We start from the raw sequence: 21,533 nt of genomic DNA, 5'->3' as shown, positions 1-21,533 counted from the left end.
TGCAAAGCGAAAGATTTGCATTCAATTTCTTTTTTTTATTGTTTTTTTTTTTTGAGATGAGTCTCACTCATTCAGTCACCCAGGCTGGAGTCAAGTGGTGGGATCTCAGCTCACTGCATCCTCCACCTGCCTCCCAGGTTCAAGTGATTTTCCTGCTCAGCCTCCTAAGTAGCTGGGATTACAGGCATGCACCACCACACCTGGCTAATTTTTGTATTTTTGGTAGATTTGGGGTTTTGTCATGTTGGCCAGGCTGGCCTCGAACTCCTGACCTCATGTAATCCACCTTGCCTCAATATTCCATAGTGTTGGGATTACAGGTATGAGTCACTGCACCTGGCCTACGTTCAATTTTTTTAATACTAATATAACACTTTTAGCAGAGGGGTGTTAGAAAATCAAATTAATAGTAATTCATAAATAAAGAATTGGAAATCACTGACCTTACCAGAAGGACTATGCTGGAGACATTTCCAAAGAAGATTTTGCTCTTCTCTCAGAGAGCAGATCTTCAGAAGTACACATTTAGAGACTAGATATACAAATTAGCTGTTTGATGTTCTTTATTAAGTGTATAAAAAGAAATTAAACTCTTCAACCTAATTGAGAAATAAATGTGCTTAGAAAGGTCCAAAACATGAAAATACATTGCATGGGCAATACATAGCAAAGATATGTAACAACAGGAGAAGTGAGTTGTTTTCCCTACTTGTATCTACCTTTTATTTGTTCTCATTTATTATTTCTGTATATGTGCTTTTAAAAAATACATTATGTGGCCAGGCGCGGTGGCTCCCACCTGTAATCCCAGCACTTTGGGAGGCTGAAATGGGTGGATCACCTGAGATCGGGAGGTCGAGACCAGCCTGATCAACATGAAGAAACCCGTCTCTACTAAAAATACAAAATTAGCCAGGTGTAGTGGCACATGCCTGTAATCCCAGGTACTCAGGAGACTGAGGCAGGAGAATCTTTTGAACCTGAGGGAGGTTGCAGTGAGCCAAGATCACGCCACCGCACTCCAGCCTGGGCGACAGAGTGAGACTCTGTCTCAAAAAAATACGTATATAAGCCGGGCGCGGTGGCTCAAGCCTGTAATCCCAGCACTTTGGGAGGCTGAGACGGGCGGATCACAAGGTCAGGAGATCGAGACCATCCTGGCTAACACGGTGAAACCCCGTCTCTACTAAAAAATACAAAAAACTAGCCGGGTGAGGTGGCGGGCGCCTGTGGTCCCAGCTACTCCGGAGGCTGAGGCAGGAGAATGGCGTAAACCCGAGAGGCGGAGCTTGCAGTGAGCTGAGATCCGGCCACTGCACTCCAGCCTGGGCGACAGAGCCAGACTCAGTCTCAAAAAAAAAAAAAAAAAATGTATATATATATGTAATTATGATCTAACTAAATTCTTTTTATCTGAGATCAATATAGGGCCTCTCATTGCACAATTACTTTAATTTGTATTTATATGTTAGGAAGCAGATTAGACCATGTTGTTGTATTGCAATGTGATGTGCTAGAAATTATTATACCACTTTTGCTTTAAAAAAGATATTTAACCTAAAATAAATTAGAATAAAAATTGTGTGCATTCTGGCAGCCAAAAGAGTTCAAATGATATGCCATAAAATTGAAAGTTGTTAGTGACACTTAGTTTTAAAGGAATTACAGACTTTTTAACAAAAAAAACTTAGAGCATTTTTAGGTTCACAGCAAAATTGAGAGGAAGGTACAGAGATATCCTACATACCCACTTCCTTCTACACATGCATAGCTTCCCCCATTGTCAACATCGCCCACTGGAGCGGTACATTTGTTACAACTGATGAGCATACAATTACACATTATTGTCCAAAATTCATGGTTTGCAATAGAGTTCGCTATTGGTGTTGTACATTTTATGGGTTTATACACGTGTATAATGGCATGTATCTACCATTATAGTATCATAAGGAGTGTTTTCAGTGCCCAGAAATCCTCTATGCTCTGAGTGCTCATCCTTCCCTCCCCATTAACCCCCAGCAACCACTGACCTTTTTACTGTCTCTGTAGTTTTGTTTTTTCCAGGGTGTAATATAGTTGCAATCATATAGTATTTTCAGATTGGCTTCTTCCACTTAGTAATATGCATTTAAGATTCCCCCATGTCTTTTCATGGCTTGATAGCGCGTTTCTTTTTAGAGCTGAATATTTCATTGCACAAATGTACTACAGTTTATTTATCCATTCATCTAGTAAAGGACAACATGGTTACTTCCAAGTTTGGGCAGTTATGAAGAAAGCTGCTATAAACATTCATGTTTAAGTTTTTGTATAGAAAGGTGTTTTTAAGGAAAAAAATAGACTCTGACTAGAGCTTATTTGTAGCCTCAGTACCAGCAGAAGTTAATTTCAGATAAAGGGTTAAATATAGAAAATAAATTTTGAATTTATCAGATTTTGAGTTGTATGTGTTCTGCAGTTTAGGTATATAAATTGGATTATCTTTATGAACCAAATATTTTTAGCCTCTGTAAATTGAAAAAGAATAAATGTTGTGTTTTCCATCAATTTTAGCCTGTTCCCAGAACATTGACGTCTGTACTAGAATGCCTGATTATTGCTCATTCAGTTGGAGTGGAAAGTCTTTTTGCTGACTGCATGAAGTAAGTTATGTTAAGTAGTGCTAATACTATTAATTTAGGGATTTTGTTTTTCTATTCTTCTAATTTTGTGGGGAACTTTAGAGTTGGCCTGTTTTCTTGGACACAATGTAAGTAAGTAGCTTAGTGCTGTACTAGTTTCACCACTAAATAGAGTAATAATGTAGATATTACTGAAGATACTTAGGATCATTTTATCTTAGCTGAGCCACGGTTAATTATGTTAAAATCTCTGCACATGGGTTTAAAATACTTGTTTACAGGAAAGAGAATATAAAGTCCATTTTAGAGTTCATAAAATCAATAGTATTAATCAGGTCATATATATATGTACAGTTATGTAATTGAAACCAAAATATTGACTATTATAATGAAAAACATTTTAATTTCTTTAACTTGGTATTCTTTGATTTTAACAGGTGGATTGTAAAGCATTTTGCAAGGTTTTGGTCTGAGAGAAGCTTTGCAAATATACCTCCTGAGATTCAGAAAAGTTGTCTTAATATGTTGATTCAGTCCTTAGTAAGTATAACCTGAATACTCTTTTGTGTGTGTGCCATTAAAAAGTTTATTCAGTTTTGTATAGTACTTTCAGTGATTGAAATATAAATGTAAAATATTATAAAAGCAAGAAGCATGAACCAATTCAGATAACCTAGTCCTAAGATTCAGTTCCTTTGAAACCACTCTCCATACCCAGCTCATCTGTCAGGGTTCAAACTGAGAAGCAGAACCACCAGGATGTGTATATTGATTCATGAACAAAGCAGATATGGTGCCACAGAGAAAGGCTTATGCATTGGTTCAGTAATATCGACCCACTCACCCAGGTGGATCTGGGTACAACAGTGAAACTCTCAGTGGTACCATTCTTCAAGGGAATCAGCCATCTACCTGGTGGCAGGTTGATTACATTGGATCAGTTCCATCCTGTAAAAGGCAGTGCTTTGTTCTCACTGGAAAAAACATTGCTCTGGATAGCGATTTGCCTCCCTTGCTCATAATGTTTCTGCTGAAACCACTATCCATGAACTTACAGAATGCCTTATCCATTACCATGATATTCCACACAGCATCACTTCTGAATAAGGAACTCACTTACCAGCTAATGAAGTATGGAAATTGGTTGGGCCTTGCTCGTGGAATTCACTGGTCTTAGAAAGATCCCAGTCATCCTGAAGCAGCTGGGTTGATAGTAGGTAGGAAAGGCCTTTGAAAACTCAGTTACAGTGCCAGCTAGGTGGCAATGCCCTGTGGGGCTGGGGCAGTATCCTCCAGGATGCAATACATGCTCTAAATCAGATTTTGATTTATGCTGCTATTTCTCCTCTAGCGAGGATTCACGGGCCTAAAAACCACAGTTTGGAAATAGGTGTGGCACCACACACAATTACTCCTAGTGATTCAGTAGCAAAATTTTTGCTTCCTATCCTCCCAACTTTAGGCTCTGCTGATTTATAAGTCTTAATCCCCAAAAGAAGAATGCTTCCATGTGGGGACACAAGTAATGATTCTGTTGAACTGGAAGTTGAGACTGCCCTCCTATGGCCACTGTAAACCCACAGGCAAAGAAGGGGAATTATTGATAGATTGAGCCTATCAAGAGGAAATTGAGTTGCTACTACACAGTGTGGGTAATGTAGAGTACGTCTGGAATGCAGTACTCATAGGTTCTATGAGTAAAATCAATAGAAAGCTATAAGAACCCAAGTTAGGCAGTGCTGATGATGGCCCCGATTTTTTGAGAATAAAGTTTGGGCCACCCTTCCAGATAAGAAACTATGAATAGTGAAGTACTTGCTGAGGGCAAAGGGAATATGGAGTGGTTAGTAGAAAAAGATATGTAAAAATAACAGCTACAGCTATGTGAGGAATTACAGAAGTGAACACTGCAGTACTGATACAAACGTTCATATTCCTTCTTAATATATGTTTGTCTATATATTAATCAAATATTTTTGTTTCTCCTACTGTCTTATTCCGCATCATCTAATATAAGACATGTTAATAATAGTTAACTTTATATCTACATATTTAAGTTACAAAATATCAAAGAAAACTGTGAATCAGATTGAAGGAGAATGAACATCCCCTGAAAACAAAAAAAAGGAACTCATATCCTGTCTTTTAGAAGGAAGGGGTTAGGATGTTTGTTCTGTGGAGGGATAGTTGTATCATGTTAGGTGGAAGCATGACTGTTATTTTCTCCATTTGAGAACTAAGTATGGTTTTAAGAGATGTGTATGGTTTTAAGAGATGCCAGGTTGACAAGATGTTGACTGTGTAATATGTTAGTTTCACTAGGGTCAACTACACTTCACAGAATTTCCTTCTTGTATGTTTCTAGTTAGAGTGGCCAAAAGAGACAATTTTGTGTGAAATTTGGAGGATGACAGTGAAACAGCAGCTGTTTTTGGCTTTTATACTAGGAAGGTTGGAACACTACTGCAGTGTTCATTTATGCTAGGAAAGTTATTTACTGGCTCACTGCAGTCAGGTCTGTAACTGTTCTTCCTTGCCCTATATCCTCCTTCAGCTTCTCTTACCCCGTGCCAGTATATGTCTAGCTCCATAATGAAAGGCACCAGCATCTCCTGCAGGATACCCATTGCATCCAGGTTGGAGGCAGTAAGACTGATGTGAGTCCATCCTTGTCAACCAGCTGATGCTCTTGGGTGTCAGTTTGTTCTCACTCTCCCCAACATTACATCTTTCCTCTTCTCAACTGCCTGCCCTGTGGAATTCAAACTACACCATCAGATACAAAGGCTGTTTAAGCAGCTCCTACAATTGTGTAAGGTCAACTCCCTGTAACAAATTTCTTTATTCAATAAGTCTGCACTTGATGTCATTGATGGGTCCTTGGAATCTTAGAATCTTGGAATCTAATTTAACTTTAAGCAAAACAATGTATAGCAAAACTAATTTTACTGTATATAGACTAATGGATATGAACAAGAGTTAAGTTCCTATGGCATATTTCTGGTCTCAAAAAGATCATCAGCCTTCTAGTAAAGACCTAAGACACTTCTTATATTGAACATTGAAGTAAATGTGAGCTATACATACATTTCAGAAATATTAATAAAAACAAGGTAATTATTTACCCAGTTTTTGGTGAATCCGTGAGTGGCAGTAGTAGCAATGGTGGGTTAAATCAAGGAATAAATGTTTGCAAAGCAAAAATTGTAAAGAACACCTCCTACTATATGCAGTTCCAAAGCAGTCACAAATATGGCAGGCTCATTGAGTATTTTTATACTGCATCGCTTATTGTCATATATTTGTATGATCACCATATGCTTTATGAATTTTTACTTTACAATAATTTGTATTCATTCATTTTCCAACATGCTTTTTCTGGTTTCAGTTGTGGGTGGCTGGAACCTGTCCTTGCAGCTAAAGGCCCAAGGTTGGAACCAAACCTGGACAGGATGCCATTCCAGCGCAGGGTGTACTCACAGCACAGAACACTCACTTATACTGGGACATTGTAGAGACGCCAGTTCAGCTAATGTACACATCTTTGGGATGTGAGAGGAAACTGGAGTGTCCAGAGAAAACCCATGCAGGCATGGTTAAAACATGAAAACTCTACACAGACAATGGCCTGGCCAGGAATCCTTTTTTCCCTTATCAACATTATAATGAAACAACAGTAAACAAAATGACATTATTCACGGACCTCTTATGTATATCTAAATACCTCCTAGTGGTCCCGTGAACCCTGAAGGATAACATCAGACTGGGTTACATAGAAGATACGTCGAAATCTAACTGAGAAAACATGTGTAGGATATCAGCTGTTGAGATACCACTACAAAAAGTAAATGTAAGGCTGGGCGCAGTGGCTCCTGCCTGTAATCCCAGCACTTTAGGAGGACAAGGCAGGTGGATCACCTGAGGTCAGGAGTTTGAGACCAACCTGGCCAACATGGTGAAACCCCATCTCTACTAAAAATACAAAAAATTAACTGGGCGTGGTGGTACATGCCTGCAATCCCACCTACTCGGAAGGCTGAGGCAGGAGAATCACTTGAACCCAGGAGGCAGAGGTTGCAGTAAGCTGGGATCATGCCATTGCACTCCAGCCTAGGCAACAAGAGCGAAACTGTGTCTCCAAAAAAAAAAAAAAAGTAAATGTAATTCTGTGTTTTAGCTAATGAAGGACTGTGTTGTATTGTTGCTTACTGTTTTACATTAGTTTGTTGGTCAGTGAATAGTTAACAAATTATTGGTCCAGCCATAGTTTAGTTCAATAGAAGAGGCAGGTTCATTTACTAATATAGTAGTAGTACTGGTATTTTTTTTAATGATTTTTTTTTTCAATAGTTTTTGGGGTACATGCAGTTTTTGGTTACATAGGTGAGTTCTTTAGAGGTGAAGTCTGAGATTTTAGTGTACTTGTCACCTAAACAATGTACACTGTACCCAATATATAATCTTCTATGCCTCACACCTTTTCCAACCTTCTCCCCTCCCTGAATCCCCAAAGTTCATTTTCTCACTGTGTATGTTTTTGCATTCTCATGACTTAGCTCCCACTTATAAGTGAATGGAATAAATACAGTATTTGGTTTTCCATTCGTGAATTATTTAAAATAATGGCCTCCAGCTCCATCCAATGTCTTGCTGCAAAAGACATTATTTCATTCCTTTTTATGACTCAGTAGTATTACATGTAGTACATATGTACCACATTTTCTTTATCTGCTCAGTACCAATATTTAGTGGATTTTTTTAGACTTATAGAGCTCCACAAAATACTTTTTTTTTGTGAAATTTAGCATAAGACAGGTACTGTTGTCTCTACTTCACATATGAGAATAGAGAATCAAAGAGTTAAGTGCCTTGTTCAAGTTCCCAAGACAATAAAAGACAAAACCTAGTCTTAAAACCAATTGCTACCATTCTAAATATAATACGATAAGTGCTCCATGTGAGCAAAGCTTTTTTTTTTTTTAATGTGTGGGACTTGACTTCAAGAAACTCACAAATTTGTGGAAAAATAGGCATTTAAACTACTAAGAAAAATACAAGGTAGACCATGATGAGTACAAGCATTAAGTTACATGTCAAATCTTTATCATTGTAGCCTCAGCCTTAGAACAGTGCCTAGCACATGTTAGCACTCAGTATATATTGTCAAATAGGTAAGCAAGTGAATTGTATAACTTAGAATTCAGGTGTATACATAGGATCACAAAGGTTAAATCTGACTGAAATAATGAGAGAATTAATTTGAAATGAACCTGGTTAGAGGACAATTTTAAAATAAGTAGGTTAGGGCATTCCTGAAAGACTAAAAATGTGACCAGGGATGTGGAGTCTAGGTAGTGTCAGTATTCTGCTGTAACTAGAATGAGAGAAGATGAGTCTGGGGACAGGCTAAAGATAGATTGGGAGGGATTTTAGCTGAGTATCTTTTTAACAAGTTTGATTTTTTTTTTTAAACAAGTGGTAGATATATGGTTTTAATTGAAGAATAAGCCCATCAAACTATGCCTCTCCCAATGCTATACTCTTTTATTTTAATTTTATGGCTCTAATTAGGTCCTTGTAAACTTTGTGGTGAATACTTGACTTTTTCTTTCAAGACAGATGAAAAGATAAACATCAGAACAGCCAAACATCCAGTTTGATCAATAGCCTCTGGCATCATAGTGATTATTCTCAAAATTTGTCTTTCTTTGTGGATAATCAGGTTTAAAGAAATACTAATTTAACATATTTGTCATATTCTATTATATAAGTAAAATATGTTTAACTTTATTGATGGAAAATAGAGTATTTTAATTTTCTCAAAATTCGAAGTATGTTACCCAGAAAGAGTATTTTAATTTTCTCAAAATTCGAAGTTTGTTACCCACAGACAATGGCCTGACCAGAAATCCTTTTTTCCCTTATCAACATTATAATGAAACAACAGTAAACAAAATGACATTATTCACGGACCTCTTATGTATATCTAAATACCTCCTAGTGGTCCCGTGAACCCTGAAGGATAACATCAGACTGGGTTACATAGAAGATACGTCGAAATCTAACTGAGAAAACATGTGTAGGATATCAGCTGTTGAGATACCACTACAAAAAGTAAATGTAAGGCTGGGCGCAGTGGCTCCTGCCTGTAATCCCAGCACTTTAGGAGGACAAGGCAGGTGGATCACCTGAGGTCAGGAGTTTGAGACCAACCTGGCCAACATGGTGAAACCCCATCTCTACTAAAAATACAAAAAATTAGCTGGGCGTGGTGGTACATGCCTGTAATCCCTGTAATCTGAAAGAGCAAGCAGTCTTTTTTTTTTTTTTTAGTAATAACCCCAGATTGACCTTTTAGAAAATCTTATAATATGTACATGCAATATTAATAGTGTTATTTTTAAACATAGTTCCAAATTGTTATGTTTTTACACATTTGAAACTAACTTAAAAAATGAATTGCATTTTAAAAAATTTCTTGTGTGTTTGCAGATCTCACAAAGCATTACTTCTGACCAATTCTTATTAATGTGGCTTTTACCTGTGGGAAGTAATTTATATATGAATTATATCTGGCAATTCTAGTTCATTAATATTACTTTCTATATATTTTCTTATTCATCCTTATTTTATTTTGGAAAGAATACTTAACATGGTATCTATGCTGTTAACAAATTTTTAAGCGTACAGTACAGTATTGTCAATTATAGGCACACAGTTGAACATCAGATCTCTCATCTTTCGTAACTGAAACTTAATGCCCAGTGATAGCAACTCCCTATTTTCCCATTCCCCAGCTCCTGGCAACCACCATTCCGTTCTCTGATTCTATGAGTTTGACTTGTAATGGAATCATACAGTATTTGCCTTTTCTGTGACCGGCCTATTTCACTTAGGATAATGTCCTCAACATTCATCCATGTGGTCACATATTACAGAATTTCCTTCTTTTTAAAGAATGAATAATATTCTGCTATATGTATACACCACATTTTCTTTATCCATTCATCCACTAGTGGACATTTAGGTTGCTTTCACATGTCGACTATTGTAAATAGTGCTGCAGTGAACATGGTAGTGCTAATATTTCTTTGGAATCCTGATTTCAGTTCTTTTGAATGAATGCTGATGTGTTTTGAATGTTTGTCCTCTCCAAGTCTCATGTTGAAATGTAATCTCCAGTGTTGGAGGTGGGGCTTGGGAGGGATTTGAGTCATGGGGGCAGATCCCTTATGAATGGTTTGGTGCCATCCCCATGGTGATGAGTGAGTTCTCACTCTAGTAGTTCAGGTGAGACCTGGTTGTTTAAAAAGGAGCCTGTTATCTCCCCACTCTGTCTCTTACTCCCTCTCTCACCATGTGATGTGCCTGCTCCCGCATTACCTTCCAACATGATTGTAAGCTTCCTGAGGCCGTCATCAGAAGCTGAACAGATGTGGATGCCATGCTTATACAGCCTGCAGGACCATGAGCTAATAAACCTCTTTTCTTTATAAATTGCTCAGCCTGCAGTATTCCTTTCGTAGCGATGCAAACAGGCCAACACAAATACCCAGAAGTAGGATTTTTGGATCATATAGTAGTTCTATTTTTAATTTTTTGAGGAACCTCCATACTGTTCTACATAGCAGCTGCACCATTTTGCATTCCTGCCAGTGGTGTACAAGTGCTCCCTATTCTCCACATCCTCACCAAGACGTGTTATCTTTTATTTTTTTGATAATAGCCATCTGAACAGATGTGCGGTGACATCCCCTTGTGGTTTTAATTTGCCTTTTCCTGATGATTAATGACACAGAACATCTTTTCATATACCTGTTGGCCATTTGTATGTCATCTTTGGAGAAATGTGTATTCAAGTCTTCAGCCAATTTTTAATTGTGTTACCAGATTTTTGCTATTAAATTGTAGGAGTTCTTATATATTTTGGAATTAGCCCCTTATGACATGTATGGTGTGCAGTATTTTTCCCCATTCTGTAGATTTTTTCGATGTCTTGTTTCCTTTGCTGTATGGAGACTTTTTAATTTGATATAGTTTCACTAGTTTATGTTTGCTTTCGTTGCTTGTCCTTTTGGTATCATATCTGTGAAATCATTACCAAGACCAATGTCATGAAGCTTTCCCCTGTGTTTTCTTCTAGGAGTTTTAGAGTTTCAGGTCGTAAGTTAGAAGTCTTAAATCCATTTTGAGTTGATTTTTGTGTATGTTGTACGATAAGGATCAAATTGTATTCTTTTGCTTATGGATATCCAGTTTTCCCAGCACCATTTGTTGAAGAGACTTTCTTGACCCATTGTGTATTCTTGGCACCTTTACTAAAGAGCAGTTGTATGTATGCGGATGTATTTCTGGGCTCTCTGTTCTGTTCCATTGATCTCTATGTCTGTCTTTAGGCCAGTAATCACACTGTTTTAGTTACTACAGCTCTGTTATATATTTTGAAATCAGAAACTCAAAGTCACTCCAACTTTTTCCTTCTTTCTTAAGATTAATTGGGCTATTCGGGGTTTTTCGTGGTTCCATATGAATTTTAGATTTGTGTTTTCTATTTCTATAAAAAAAGCAATCAAAATTTTGATAGAGATTGCATTGTATTCATAGATCACTTTGTGTAGTATGGACTTTTTAGCAACATTAAGTCTTCCAATCCATGAGTACTAGATGTCTTTCTGTTTGTCTTCTTTAATTTCTTTTTAACATTTCTATCTATCTGTTTATTTATGAGACAGGGTCTTGCCCTGTTGCCCAGGCTGGAATGCAGTGGCATGGTCATAGCTCACTGCAACTTTGAACTCCTGGTCTCAAGTGATCCTCCTGCCTCAGCCTCCCAGGTAGCTGGAATTACAGGCACAAGCCACTGTGCCCAGCTGTGCCTTCTTTAATTTCTTTCATCAATGTTTTGTAGTTTTTAGCATACAAGTCTTTCACCTTCTTAGATAAGTTTATTCTTAAGTATTTTACTCTTTGGTGCTATTGCAAATGGGATTTTTTTCTAATTTCCTTTTCAATCATTACAATTGTTAGTTGAAATGCAACTGATTATTGTATGTTCATTTTTTTATCTTTCATCTTTACTGAATTTATTTTAACAGGTTTTTGGTGGAGTGTTTAGAGTTTTCTATACATAAGATTATGTTATCTGCAAGCAGGGACAATTTTACTTCTTCCTTTACAGTTTGGATGCCATATTATTTCTTCTTCATACCTGATTGTTCTGGTTAGGACTTCCAGTACTATGTTGTGGAGAGAATAGAAGTGGAGAGAATGAGCATCCTTGCCTTGCTCCAGATATTAACTTAAAGGAAAAGTTTTCTGGGTAAACCTTGGGTATGATGCTAGTGATGGGCTTGTGGCCTCTATTATGTGGAGATAATTTACTTCTATTCCTAACTTGTTGAGAGTTTTCAATCATGAAAAGCAAATTGAATCTTGTCAAATACTGTTTCTGCATTTACCTCAGTCAGTTACCTCAGTCATTTACCAAAGTCGTTTGACTTTTATCCATTCTGTTAATGATGTGGGTTGCATTAATTGATTTACATATGTTGAATCATCCTTGTATCATAGGAATAAATACCACTAGTTCATGGTGAATTATCTTTTTAAGTACTGTTGAATTCAGTTTGCCAGTGCTTTGTTGAGGATTTTAACATCTATGTTCATCAGGGATATTGGCATATAATTTTTCTTTTCTTGTAGTATTCTTATGTGGCTTTGGTGTCAGAGTAATGCTGGCCTTGTAAAATGAGGGAAATATTCCCTCCTCTTCAGTTTTTTGGAAGGGTGTGAGAAGGATTGGTATTAGGTCTTTCCTTTAACTAGCAGAATTCAGTAATGAAGCCATCAGTAGAATTCAGCAATGAAGCCATCAGTTCCTGGACTTTTCTTTGATGGGAGACTTTTTATTACAGCTCAATCTCCTACTCATTATGAGTCTGTTCAGATTTTCTATTTCTTTTTTTTTTTTTTTTTTTTTTTTTTTTTTTTTTTTTTTGAGACGGAGTCTCGCTCTGCCGCCCAGGCTGGAGTGCAGTGGCCGGATCTCAGCTCACTGCAAGCTCCGCCTCCCGGGTTCACGCCATTCTCCTGCCTCAGCCTCCCAAGTAGCTGGGACCACAGGCGCCTGCCACCGCACCCGGCTAGTTTTTTGCATCCTTTAGTAGAGACGGGGTTTCACCGTGTTAGCCAGGATGGTCTCGATCTCCCGACCTCGTGATCCGCCCGTCTCGGCCTCCCAAAGTGCTGGGATTACAGGCTTGAGCCACCGCGCCCGGCCCAGATTTTCTATTTCTTCATGATTCAACCTTAATAGGTTGTATGTGTCTAGGAATTTATCCATTTCTTCTAGGTTACCTTCTTTATTGGCTTATAATTGTTTATAACAGTCCCTTATGATCATTTTAATTTGTGTGGCATCTATTGTAATGCCTCCTCTTTCATTTTTGATTGTATAATATTTATTTGCATCTTCTCTGCTTTTTTTCTTAGCATGGTTAAAGTTAAAGGATTGTCAATTTTGTTTATCTTTTCAAAAAAGCAACTCTTAGTTTTGTTAATTTTTTAAAAATCGTTTTTCTATCCTCTATTTATTTCTGCTCTAATCTTTATTTTTTCCCTTGGTTTGCTAACTTCAGGCTTAGTTTCTTCTTTTTTTAGTTCCTTGAGGTATAATGTAAAGTTTTCTTTTTTTTTTTTCCAGATCTTTTTGTTTTTAATGTAGGCATTTATTGCTGTAAACTTTCCTCTTAGTTCTGCTTTTGTTGCATCCCATAAGTTTTGGTGTTTTGTGTTGTTGTTTTTGTTTGTTTCAAGATACCTTCTAATTTATCCTTTGATTTCTTCTTTGGTCCATTGGTTGTTCAAAAGCGTGTTAATTTCTACAATTTGTGTATTTTTCAGTTTTTCTTCTGCTGTTGATTTCTACTTTCATTCCATTGTGTTCAGAAAAGATGCTTGGTATGATTTCAGTTGTCTTAATTTTGTTAAGACTTATTTTGTGGCTGATTGTGATATATTCTTGAGAACATTTTGTTTATGTTTAAGAAGACTGTATTTTCTGCCCCCGTTGGTTGGAATGTTCTGTATAGCTATGTTAGGTCCATTTGGTCGATAGTGTTTTTGAAGTCTAATATTTCTTTATTGATTTTTCTGTCTGATGTATTCATTATTCTTTTTAGTTAGTTAGTTCAGAGATGGAGTCTCACTTTGTCTCCCAAACTGGAGTTCAGTGGCATGATCATAGCTCACTACAGCCTCAAACTCCTTGGCTTAAGTGATCCTTCTGCCTCAGCCTCCCAAGTAGCTGGAACTACAGGCATGTGCCACCATAGCTTTTTTTCTTGGTAGGGATAGGGTCTTGCTGTATTGCCCAGGTTGGTCTTAAAATCCTGGCTACTTTCTTCCAAAGTGATCCTCCCATCTCAGCCTTCTGAGTTTCTGGGATTACAGGCATGAGCCACTGTGCCCAACATGTTGTATTCACTATTGAAAAGTTGTGTATTGAAAGTTCCTACTATCTTTGTATTGCCATCTCTCTCTCTCTTCAGATCTATTAATACTTGCTTTATATATTTAGGTACTGTGATGCAGGATGCATATATATTTATAATTTTTATATCTTCCTATCTTTTATCATTTCTTTTAGCATATTATTTTATCATTACATAATGTCTGTCTCTTGTGACAAGTTTTGACTTAAAGTCTATTTTGTTGATAAGGTATAGCCACTCTTACTCTTTTTATTACCATTTGTATGGAATATCTTTTTTTATTCCTTCACTTCCAGCCTAAATGTGTTGTTAAATCTCAAGTGAGTCTCTTGTAAACAGTATATCATTGGATCTTGTTTTTGAATCCACTTAGCCACTCTGTCTTTTGATTGGATAGTTTATTTATATTTTAAGTAATTATTGAGAGGAAAGGATTTACTATTGCCATTTTATTATTTTCTGTTGTCCTATAGTTCTTTGGTCCCTCTTTTTATCTCCTGCTGTCTTCCTTTGTGCTTTATTTTCTTAATATTGATATACTGAAAAATTTTTTTCTCTTTTTTGGTATAACTTCTATATGTATTTTATTTATAATTACCATGGGGCCTACATAAATATCTCATAGATATAACAGTCTATTTTAAGCTCAATCACATACACAGAAATTCTCCACTTTTACTTCTCCCCCCACACATATACTCTGTTACTGATTTCACCATTTATATCTACCTATATAGTACATATTTGTTAATATACTTTTTAGTTATAGTTATTTTTAATACATTTATCTTTTAACTTATATGCAAAAATTAAAAGTGATTAATTCAGTTGAAACAAATATACCACTCTGGTGTTGAATGTCAATAATGGGAGAGGCTGTGCGTTGTGTGAGATCAGGGGGCTTATGGGAAATCTCTGTACTTTCCTCTCAGTTTTGCTGTGAACCTAACACCATGCTTAAAAAATGAAAAAAAAAATTTTAAGACAGGGTCTCACCCTGTCACCCAAGCTGTAGTGCAGTGGCATGATCACAGCTCACTGCAGCCTTGAGCTCCTGCCTCAGCCTCCCAGGTAGCTGAAACTACAGACACGTGCCATCACACCTGGCTGATTTTTGTAGAAATGGTTTTGCCATGCTGCCCAGGCTTGCCTCAAACTCCTGGGGTCAAGCGATCTGCCTAGATCAGCCTCTGAAAGTGTTGGAATTACAGGCATGAGACACTGTGCCCAGCCAATATCTTTTTTTTTTAAAGTGATTTATTCACTACCATAAGTGATACAGTACTCATTACTTTTTGTTTGTTTATATGTATTTTTCTTTTCTTTTCTTTTTTTCCTGGAGATAAGGTCTTGCTCTGTCACCTAGGCTGGAGTGCAGTGGCTCACTGCAGTCTCAGCTTCCTAGGCTTAACCAATCCTCTCACCCCACAGCCTCCCAAGTAGCTGGGACTGCAGGTGCATGCCACCACAACCAGCTAATTTTTTGTATTTTTTTGTAGAGACAGGGTTTTGCCGTATTGCTCAGGCTGGTCTCGAACTCCTGAGCTCAAGTGATCTGCCCACCTTGGCCTCCCAAAGTGCCTGGATTACAGGCATGAGCCACCATGCCTGGCCTTATATATTTTTCTTCACCAATGAGTTTTATACTTTCTTATGCTCTCATGTTACTTTTTAATGTACTTTTGTTTCAACTTGAATTCCTATTAGCACTCCTTATAAGTCAGATCAACTGGTGATTTTCTCAGCTTTTGTCTTTTTCTTGCCCTCATTTTTGAAGGACAGTTTTGCCAGGTTTAGTATTCTTGGTCGGAAGGGTTTGTTTTTAAAAAGCACTTTGAATATATCATTGCACTCCCTTATTGCCTGTAAGCTTTCTGCTGGAAAATCTGCCTTTAGTCTTATAAACATTCCCTTGTGCATAAGTTGCTTTTTTCTTGCTGCTTTCAAAATTTGCTTTTACTTTGGCAGTTTGATTATATGTCTCACTGTGGATTTCTTTGGATTCATCTTATTTGGGAGTACTTTGGGCTTCCTGGATCTGGGTGTCTGTTTCCTTCTCCAGATTTAGGAAGTTTTCAGCCATTATTTCTTTCAATAAGTTTTCTGACCGTTTTTCTCCTTTCTCCTTTGGAACTTTAGTAATGTGTGTATTTCGCCACAGTGCCTTAAACTTTCTTTACTATTTTTCATTCTTTTTGCTCTTCTGACTGAATAATAATTTCAATGACCTGTCTTTGAATTTGCTTATTCTTTCTTCTCTTTGATCTAGTCTGCTGTCGAACACCTTTAAAGAATTTTTCAATTCAGTAATTGTATTCTTCAGCTCCATGATTTCTGTTTGGCACTTTAAAAATATTGTATATCTCTTTACTGAAATTATTACTTTGTCATGCATTATTTTCCTGACCTTGGTGTGAACATCTTTATGATGATGATATTGAATTATCTGTGAGCTAAATCATATATCTCAATTTCATTTAGGCCAGTTTCTGGAGATTTATTTTGTTCTTTGGAACATATTTCTTTGTTCATTTTCCTTAACTCTGTTTGTATCTGCACATTAGATTAACAGCTACCTCTTCCAGTTCTCATGGACAGGAAGAAGACCCTTAATAATCAGCCCAGCCAGAGGTTCAGGGCCTCTCAAACCTTCTTGCTAGTCAAACTCACTTTCTTTGTAGTGGCTTCCAAGCATCTAGAGTATACTGGGTCATATTAGTGCTCTGAGTCAAGTTTCTTGGGTAGCCCTCAGATAAGTTAGGTCATTGGATATTCCTCTACACTCCTTCCTGCCCCAAGTAGAAGGCGGGATTTGGGGCTTTTCCAGCTGTTCACTCTCTACTGAGACAAGTGAAGGGGCTCTGGCAACTAGTCGCATGCAACATCATCTGCCTTCTTTGTTCTCATTGGCCCTCGGATGTCTAAAACATGCCACGTCCCATTAGCACTCCAAAAGAGCAGGACAGAAACCTGTTCCGTGGACAGTCCTCATAAAAGTTGGGGCTTTGGATACACATTTCAATTCTTTGTCTCCCTAGGGAGATGTTGGGAACTAGAAGCTGTCGTCTACTCACTGTGTGCTGAGCAAGAGTGAGAGACTGTGCTGACTCTCGGTCAGAATCACCATCTCTGTTCTCACTAGTCCCCAGGTGACTACCAGCCCAAATCACCATTTGTGTTCTTTCCCAGGTAGCTAGAGTTTTCTGGGTCCCATCAGCACTCCAAGACTGCAAGACAGAAATCAGTCATGCAGGCAACCCCTGGAAAAGTTGGATGTTTGATTCATGGTCTAACTCTTTCCGTCCCCAGGGAGAAGCTGGGAGCTTGTGGTTTTCTTCCCAGTTGTACAGTTCTGTGCCAGGGGTAGGATTCTGGTGAGAGTGTGTCTCAAATTTCCCTATCAGCTTCAAAGTGTCTGGTTTCATGCTCATCCTCAGTGCAGGAGCCTTTCAACTAGCTTCTCAATTTCTCACAAAGACAATTTGTTAATTGTTGAATCAGTGTGTTCATGGGGGAAGGAGGGTTTAGGGCTTCCTATTCTGCCATCTTGCTGATGTCACTTCTCAAACAGTCTTCTTAAGCCTTCTTTAGTTCTAATTCAGTTCAGCCACATGTGCCATGGAAGGTGCGCTGATCCATCAAGTATTTCTTTGTCATCAAGGGAGATTTGAAAGTGCTACTACATTAGCGTATAACATGGAGAATTTTTAAGTATATTTTAGTGTGAGGAACTTTAAATTTTTATCTTTCTTTGTCACCAAGTCAAAAGACAGATAACATTTCATATGATATTTATAACACTAATTTTCCTAGTATATAGAGAGTTTCTACAAATTGATTTTTAAAATCAAAGCGAAACATAGGATAGAATTAGATGGTTCACTAAGGAAATACAGATACCTCTTAATTTGATGAGCAGATCCTGAACTTCATTAGAGAAGACATGAGAACTACCATGTCAGACCATTTTCTGTCTTTCGGAATAATGAAAAGAAATTTTCACTGTGTTAGTAAGAATATATGGGATAAATATCCTGATTTATTCCTGGGAAGGTCGTAAATTAGCACACCTTTTTCTGTGTTTCCTAAGCTTTTTATTTGTGACCCAGAATAAAAAGATGTTTTTTGTTTGTTTTGTTGTTGTTTTCATTGCAACCCAATACACTAACACATATAGGACAGAAACACAAGTTTCACAAAAGATCTCTTAGCCTTATTTCATATGATGTACTGGTGTTTTCTATGTTTCTCCTTCCTTTCTCACCCACCCACCCCCTTCTTTCTTTTGTTTTCTAGTGCTGATTGTGAACCACTAAATACATTTCTCTAGGTTGCAATGGAGGAGTCTACCACTTGAAAAACAGTGCTCCATTGATTGTATATTGGCAGTGTTTTGGATACCCCTGGTGTCCCACCTTATAGCCTCTTGGCCCATGTTTGTACTCAAACTATTGCTGCAGCATCTAGCTGCCCATGGATGTGATTCTGACAGCACTTTCCCTCAGCCACATCACATACACATCTTTCTCACTTTCTGTCCTGAGGCTTCACTGCTACTCTACATGAGATACCTGCAGCTCAGCAATTCTGAACCTGTGTAAACCTGGAGGTGAAAGAGAGTTAACATCCCTGAGGGAAAGCCTTGACCAGTGGGAGAAGAGAGCCAGTGGTTAATGTTTCCTTGTTCTGTCTGTTGGATGGATAATTCAAAGTGTGTCCTTCATAGCTCTTCAGAGGGTCCCCAACAAGATTGAGTCCCAGTTGCCTACAATAGTGAATTCTATATTAGTGCTTTTCAAACTTTAATGTATCTGCAAAACACTTGGGGGTCTTGTTTAAATGCAGATTCTAATTCAGTAAGTCAAGGGAGGATACAGAGATTATGTATTTCTAACAGGCTCTGGCTAGCTGATGCCACTTTGAGTAGTAGAGAGATAGAAAATACACCCATGAATTGGCTTTCCTTCCTTTCTTCCCTGTTGCACTCTTCCAGCACCTCAGATCCCCCAGGATCACTTCACAAATAAACTGTCTGCATATAAGCCTGTTTCTCAGGCTCAATTTTTAGGCAGAATCCAGGTTAAAAGAAGTAGTATTGACCCAGCAATTCTACTTCTAGAAATGTATCTTGTAGATATTTTCACATATATGTGAAATAATGTTGTATAGAAGGTAAGTCATTACGACATAATAGCAAAACTGAAAACAATGTAAATGTCTTGAAGCACAGGACTGGTTAAATGACTTGTGATATGTCTATATTATGGACAATTACATGGCTATTAAAACAGAAAAAATATGTATGCTGGTAAGAAGAATATTCAAGATGTGTGCTAAGTGTAAAAGGGAAGATACAGAGTACTGTGCATATTAATGCCTTCATTTGGATAAATAAGCAGAAAATTACATATATGTTTTATTTGTATATGCATAAAATAACTGGAAAGATAAGGGAAAAAATAATATTGGTCGTAAAATGGATGGTTTGGGGACAGGGAGGAGAGGAAGACTTTTCGTAGAATGTCCTTTATACATTTTGAATTTTTTTTTTTTTTTTTTTTTGAGCAGTAGCAAGGTTTATTGTGAAGAGTGAAAGGACAAAGCTTCCATAGCGTGGAAGGGGACCCGAGTGGGTTGCCCTATATTTGAAATTTTAAAACTATGTGATTGTATTAACTGTTGAATTAAAATTTAAGTGTTTGGTCTAAAAGTATTACTTTTTTTTTCTTTGAATCTCGAGGTACTCTAGCATTTAATGTTTATCATATATTCAGATGAGTATGGAATAAGATCATGTATCACCTATGTTATTTAACTATGTCCATATAGTAGTTTTCCAAGCTAAATTATGACGGTTTTACTCTATATCTGTGGTTTTTTTAAAAATGCTACTGTCAGAGCACATCACATTATGTATATAGTAAGCACTTTGTAGATACCTGCCAAATTTATTTAAATACCTTACATTTGACTTCCTTACCAGAGCAGTGCCTGCAGTAGAACTGATTGAGCTTATTGTCTAAAACTTAGTAATTGCACAGTTACTCAGGAAGTCACTGGAAGAGGAAATGACAATGGTTCTAAAAATGAGACGAATTATAGCAAAGTATGACTTTTTTTTCTTTTACTCAAAGCAGTGGAAGAATATAATACATTTTTTAAGGATTATTGGCTGGGTGCAGTGGCTCACACTTATAATCCCAGCACTTTGGGAGGCTGAGGTGGGAGGATCACTTGAAGCCAAGAGTTCAAGACCAGCCTGGACAGCATGGCAAGACTCCAGCCCTACAAAAATTTTTTTAGAGCTGGGCATGGTAGCTCACACCTGTAATCCCAGCATTTTGGGAGGCTGAGGCGGGTGGATCACTTGAAGCCAGGAGTTTCAGACCAACCTGACCAACGTGGTGAAACCCCGTCTCTACTAAAAATACAAAAAATTAGCTGGGCATGGTGGCATGCACCTGTAATCCAAGCTATTCACATGACTGAGGCACAAAAATTGCTTGAACTGGGGAGGTGGAGGTTGCAGTGAGCTGCGATCACACCACTGCACTCCAGCCTGGGTGACACAGCAAGACCTCGTTGCAGTGAGCCGAGATCGCACCACTGCATTCCAGCTGCGGGGTCTCGCTCTGTCACCCAGGCTGGAGTGTAGTGGTGCAATATCGGTTCACTGCAAGCTCTGCCTCCCAGGTTCACGCCATTCTTCTCCCTCAGCCTCCCAAGTAGCTGGGACTACAGGTGCCTGCCACCACACCCAGCTAATTTTTTTTGTATTTTTAGTAAGGATGCCAGTGTTAGCCAGGATGGTCACAATCTCCTGACCTCGTGATCTGCCTGCCTCGGCCTCCCAAAGTGCTGGAATTACAGGTGTGAGCCACCGCGCCTGGCCAATACTTTTTAAAAAAATAAACATGCACCTATGGTTTCAGCTACTTGAAAGGCTGAGGCAGGAGGATCACTTGATCTCAGGAGTTTGAGGCTGCAGTGAGCCATGTTCAAGCCACTACATTCCAACCTGGGTGACAGAGCAAGACTTGTGTCAAAGAAAAAAAAGAATTATTAGTAAATGGTTAAAATTTTTAGTTTTGAAGTTGAAAGATTAAACTTGTTATCTTAGAGATTGATTGATAGACTCTGTCTCCAATCACGTTAAAAGATCAGCAAATAAATTTTAGTGTCTACTATAACCCAGTTTTATACTAGGCCCTGAGGATACATTGGTGAGCTAAAACAGAGGTAGTTTTACACTCATTGAACATACAGCCTAGTGAGGGAGACAGACATTAATCATACAGTAATGTTCATGTTTGATTAATTACAAATGAACTAAGTGCTCTAACAAAAAACGACAGATTTTCTCGTAGTGTGTATAAAAGGAATCTGATGTAGATGTATGGTATCAGGGAAGACGTAGTGC

At 37.8% G+C, this 21,533-nt stretch overlaps 1 protein-coding gene across 2 annotated transcripts in view; it reads left to right on the top strand.

Annotated features, from left to right (window-relative positions):
• Positions 1 to 21,533, top strand: part of LOC105485386 (BTB domain containing 8) — a 98,846-nt gene that overhangs the window by 57,344 nt on the left and 19,969 nt on the right. For both annotated transcript variants that reach the window (XM_011747693.2, XM_011747692.2), the window contains exons 8-9: positions 2,554 to 2,642; positions 3,059 to 3,161. In XM_011747693.2, the coding sequence (XP_011745995.2) occupies positions 2,554 to 2,642; positions 3,059 to 3,161 (192 nt within the window). The remainder of the gene's footprint in view (positions 1 to 2,553; positions 2,643 to 3,058; positions 3,162 to 21,533) is intronic.

Source organism: Macaca nemestrina, chromosome 1, assembly GCF_043159975.1.
Source record: "Macaca nemestrina isolate mMacNem1 chromosome 1, mMacNem.hap1, whole genome shotgun sequence".
Taxonomy (NCBI): domain Eukaryota; kingdom Metazoa; phylum Chordata; class Mammalia; order Primates; family Cercopithecidae; genus Macaca; species Macaca nemestrina.
This window is presented reverse-complemented; position numbering and strand designations above follow the sequence as displayed.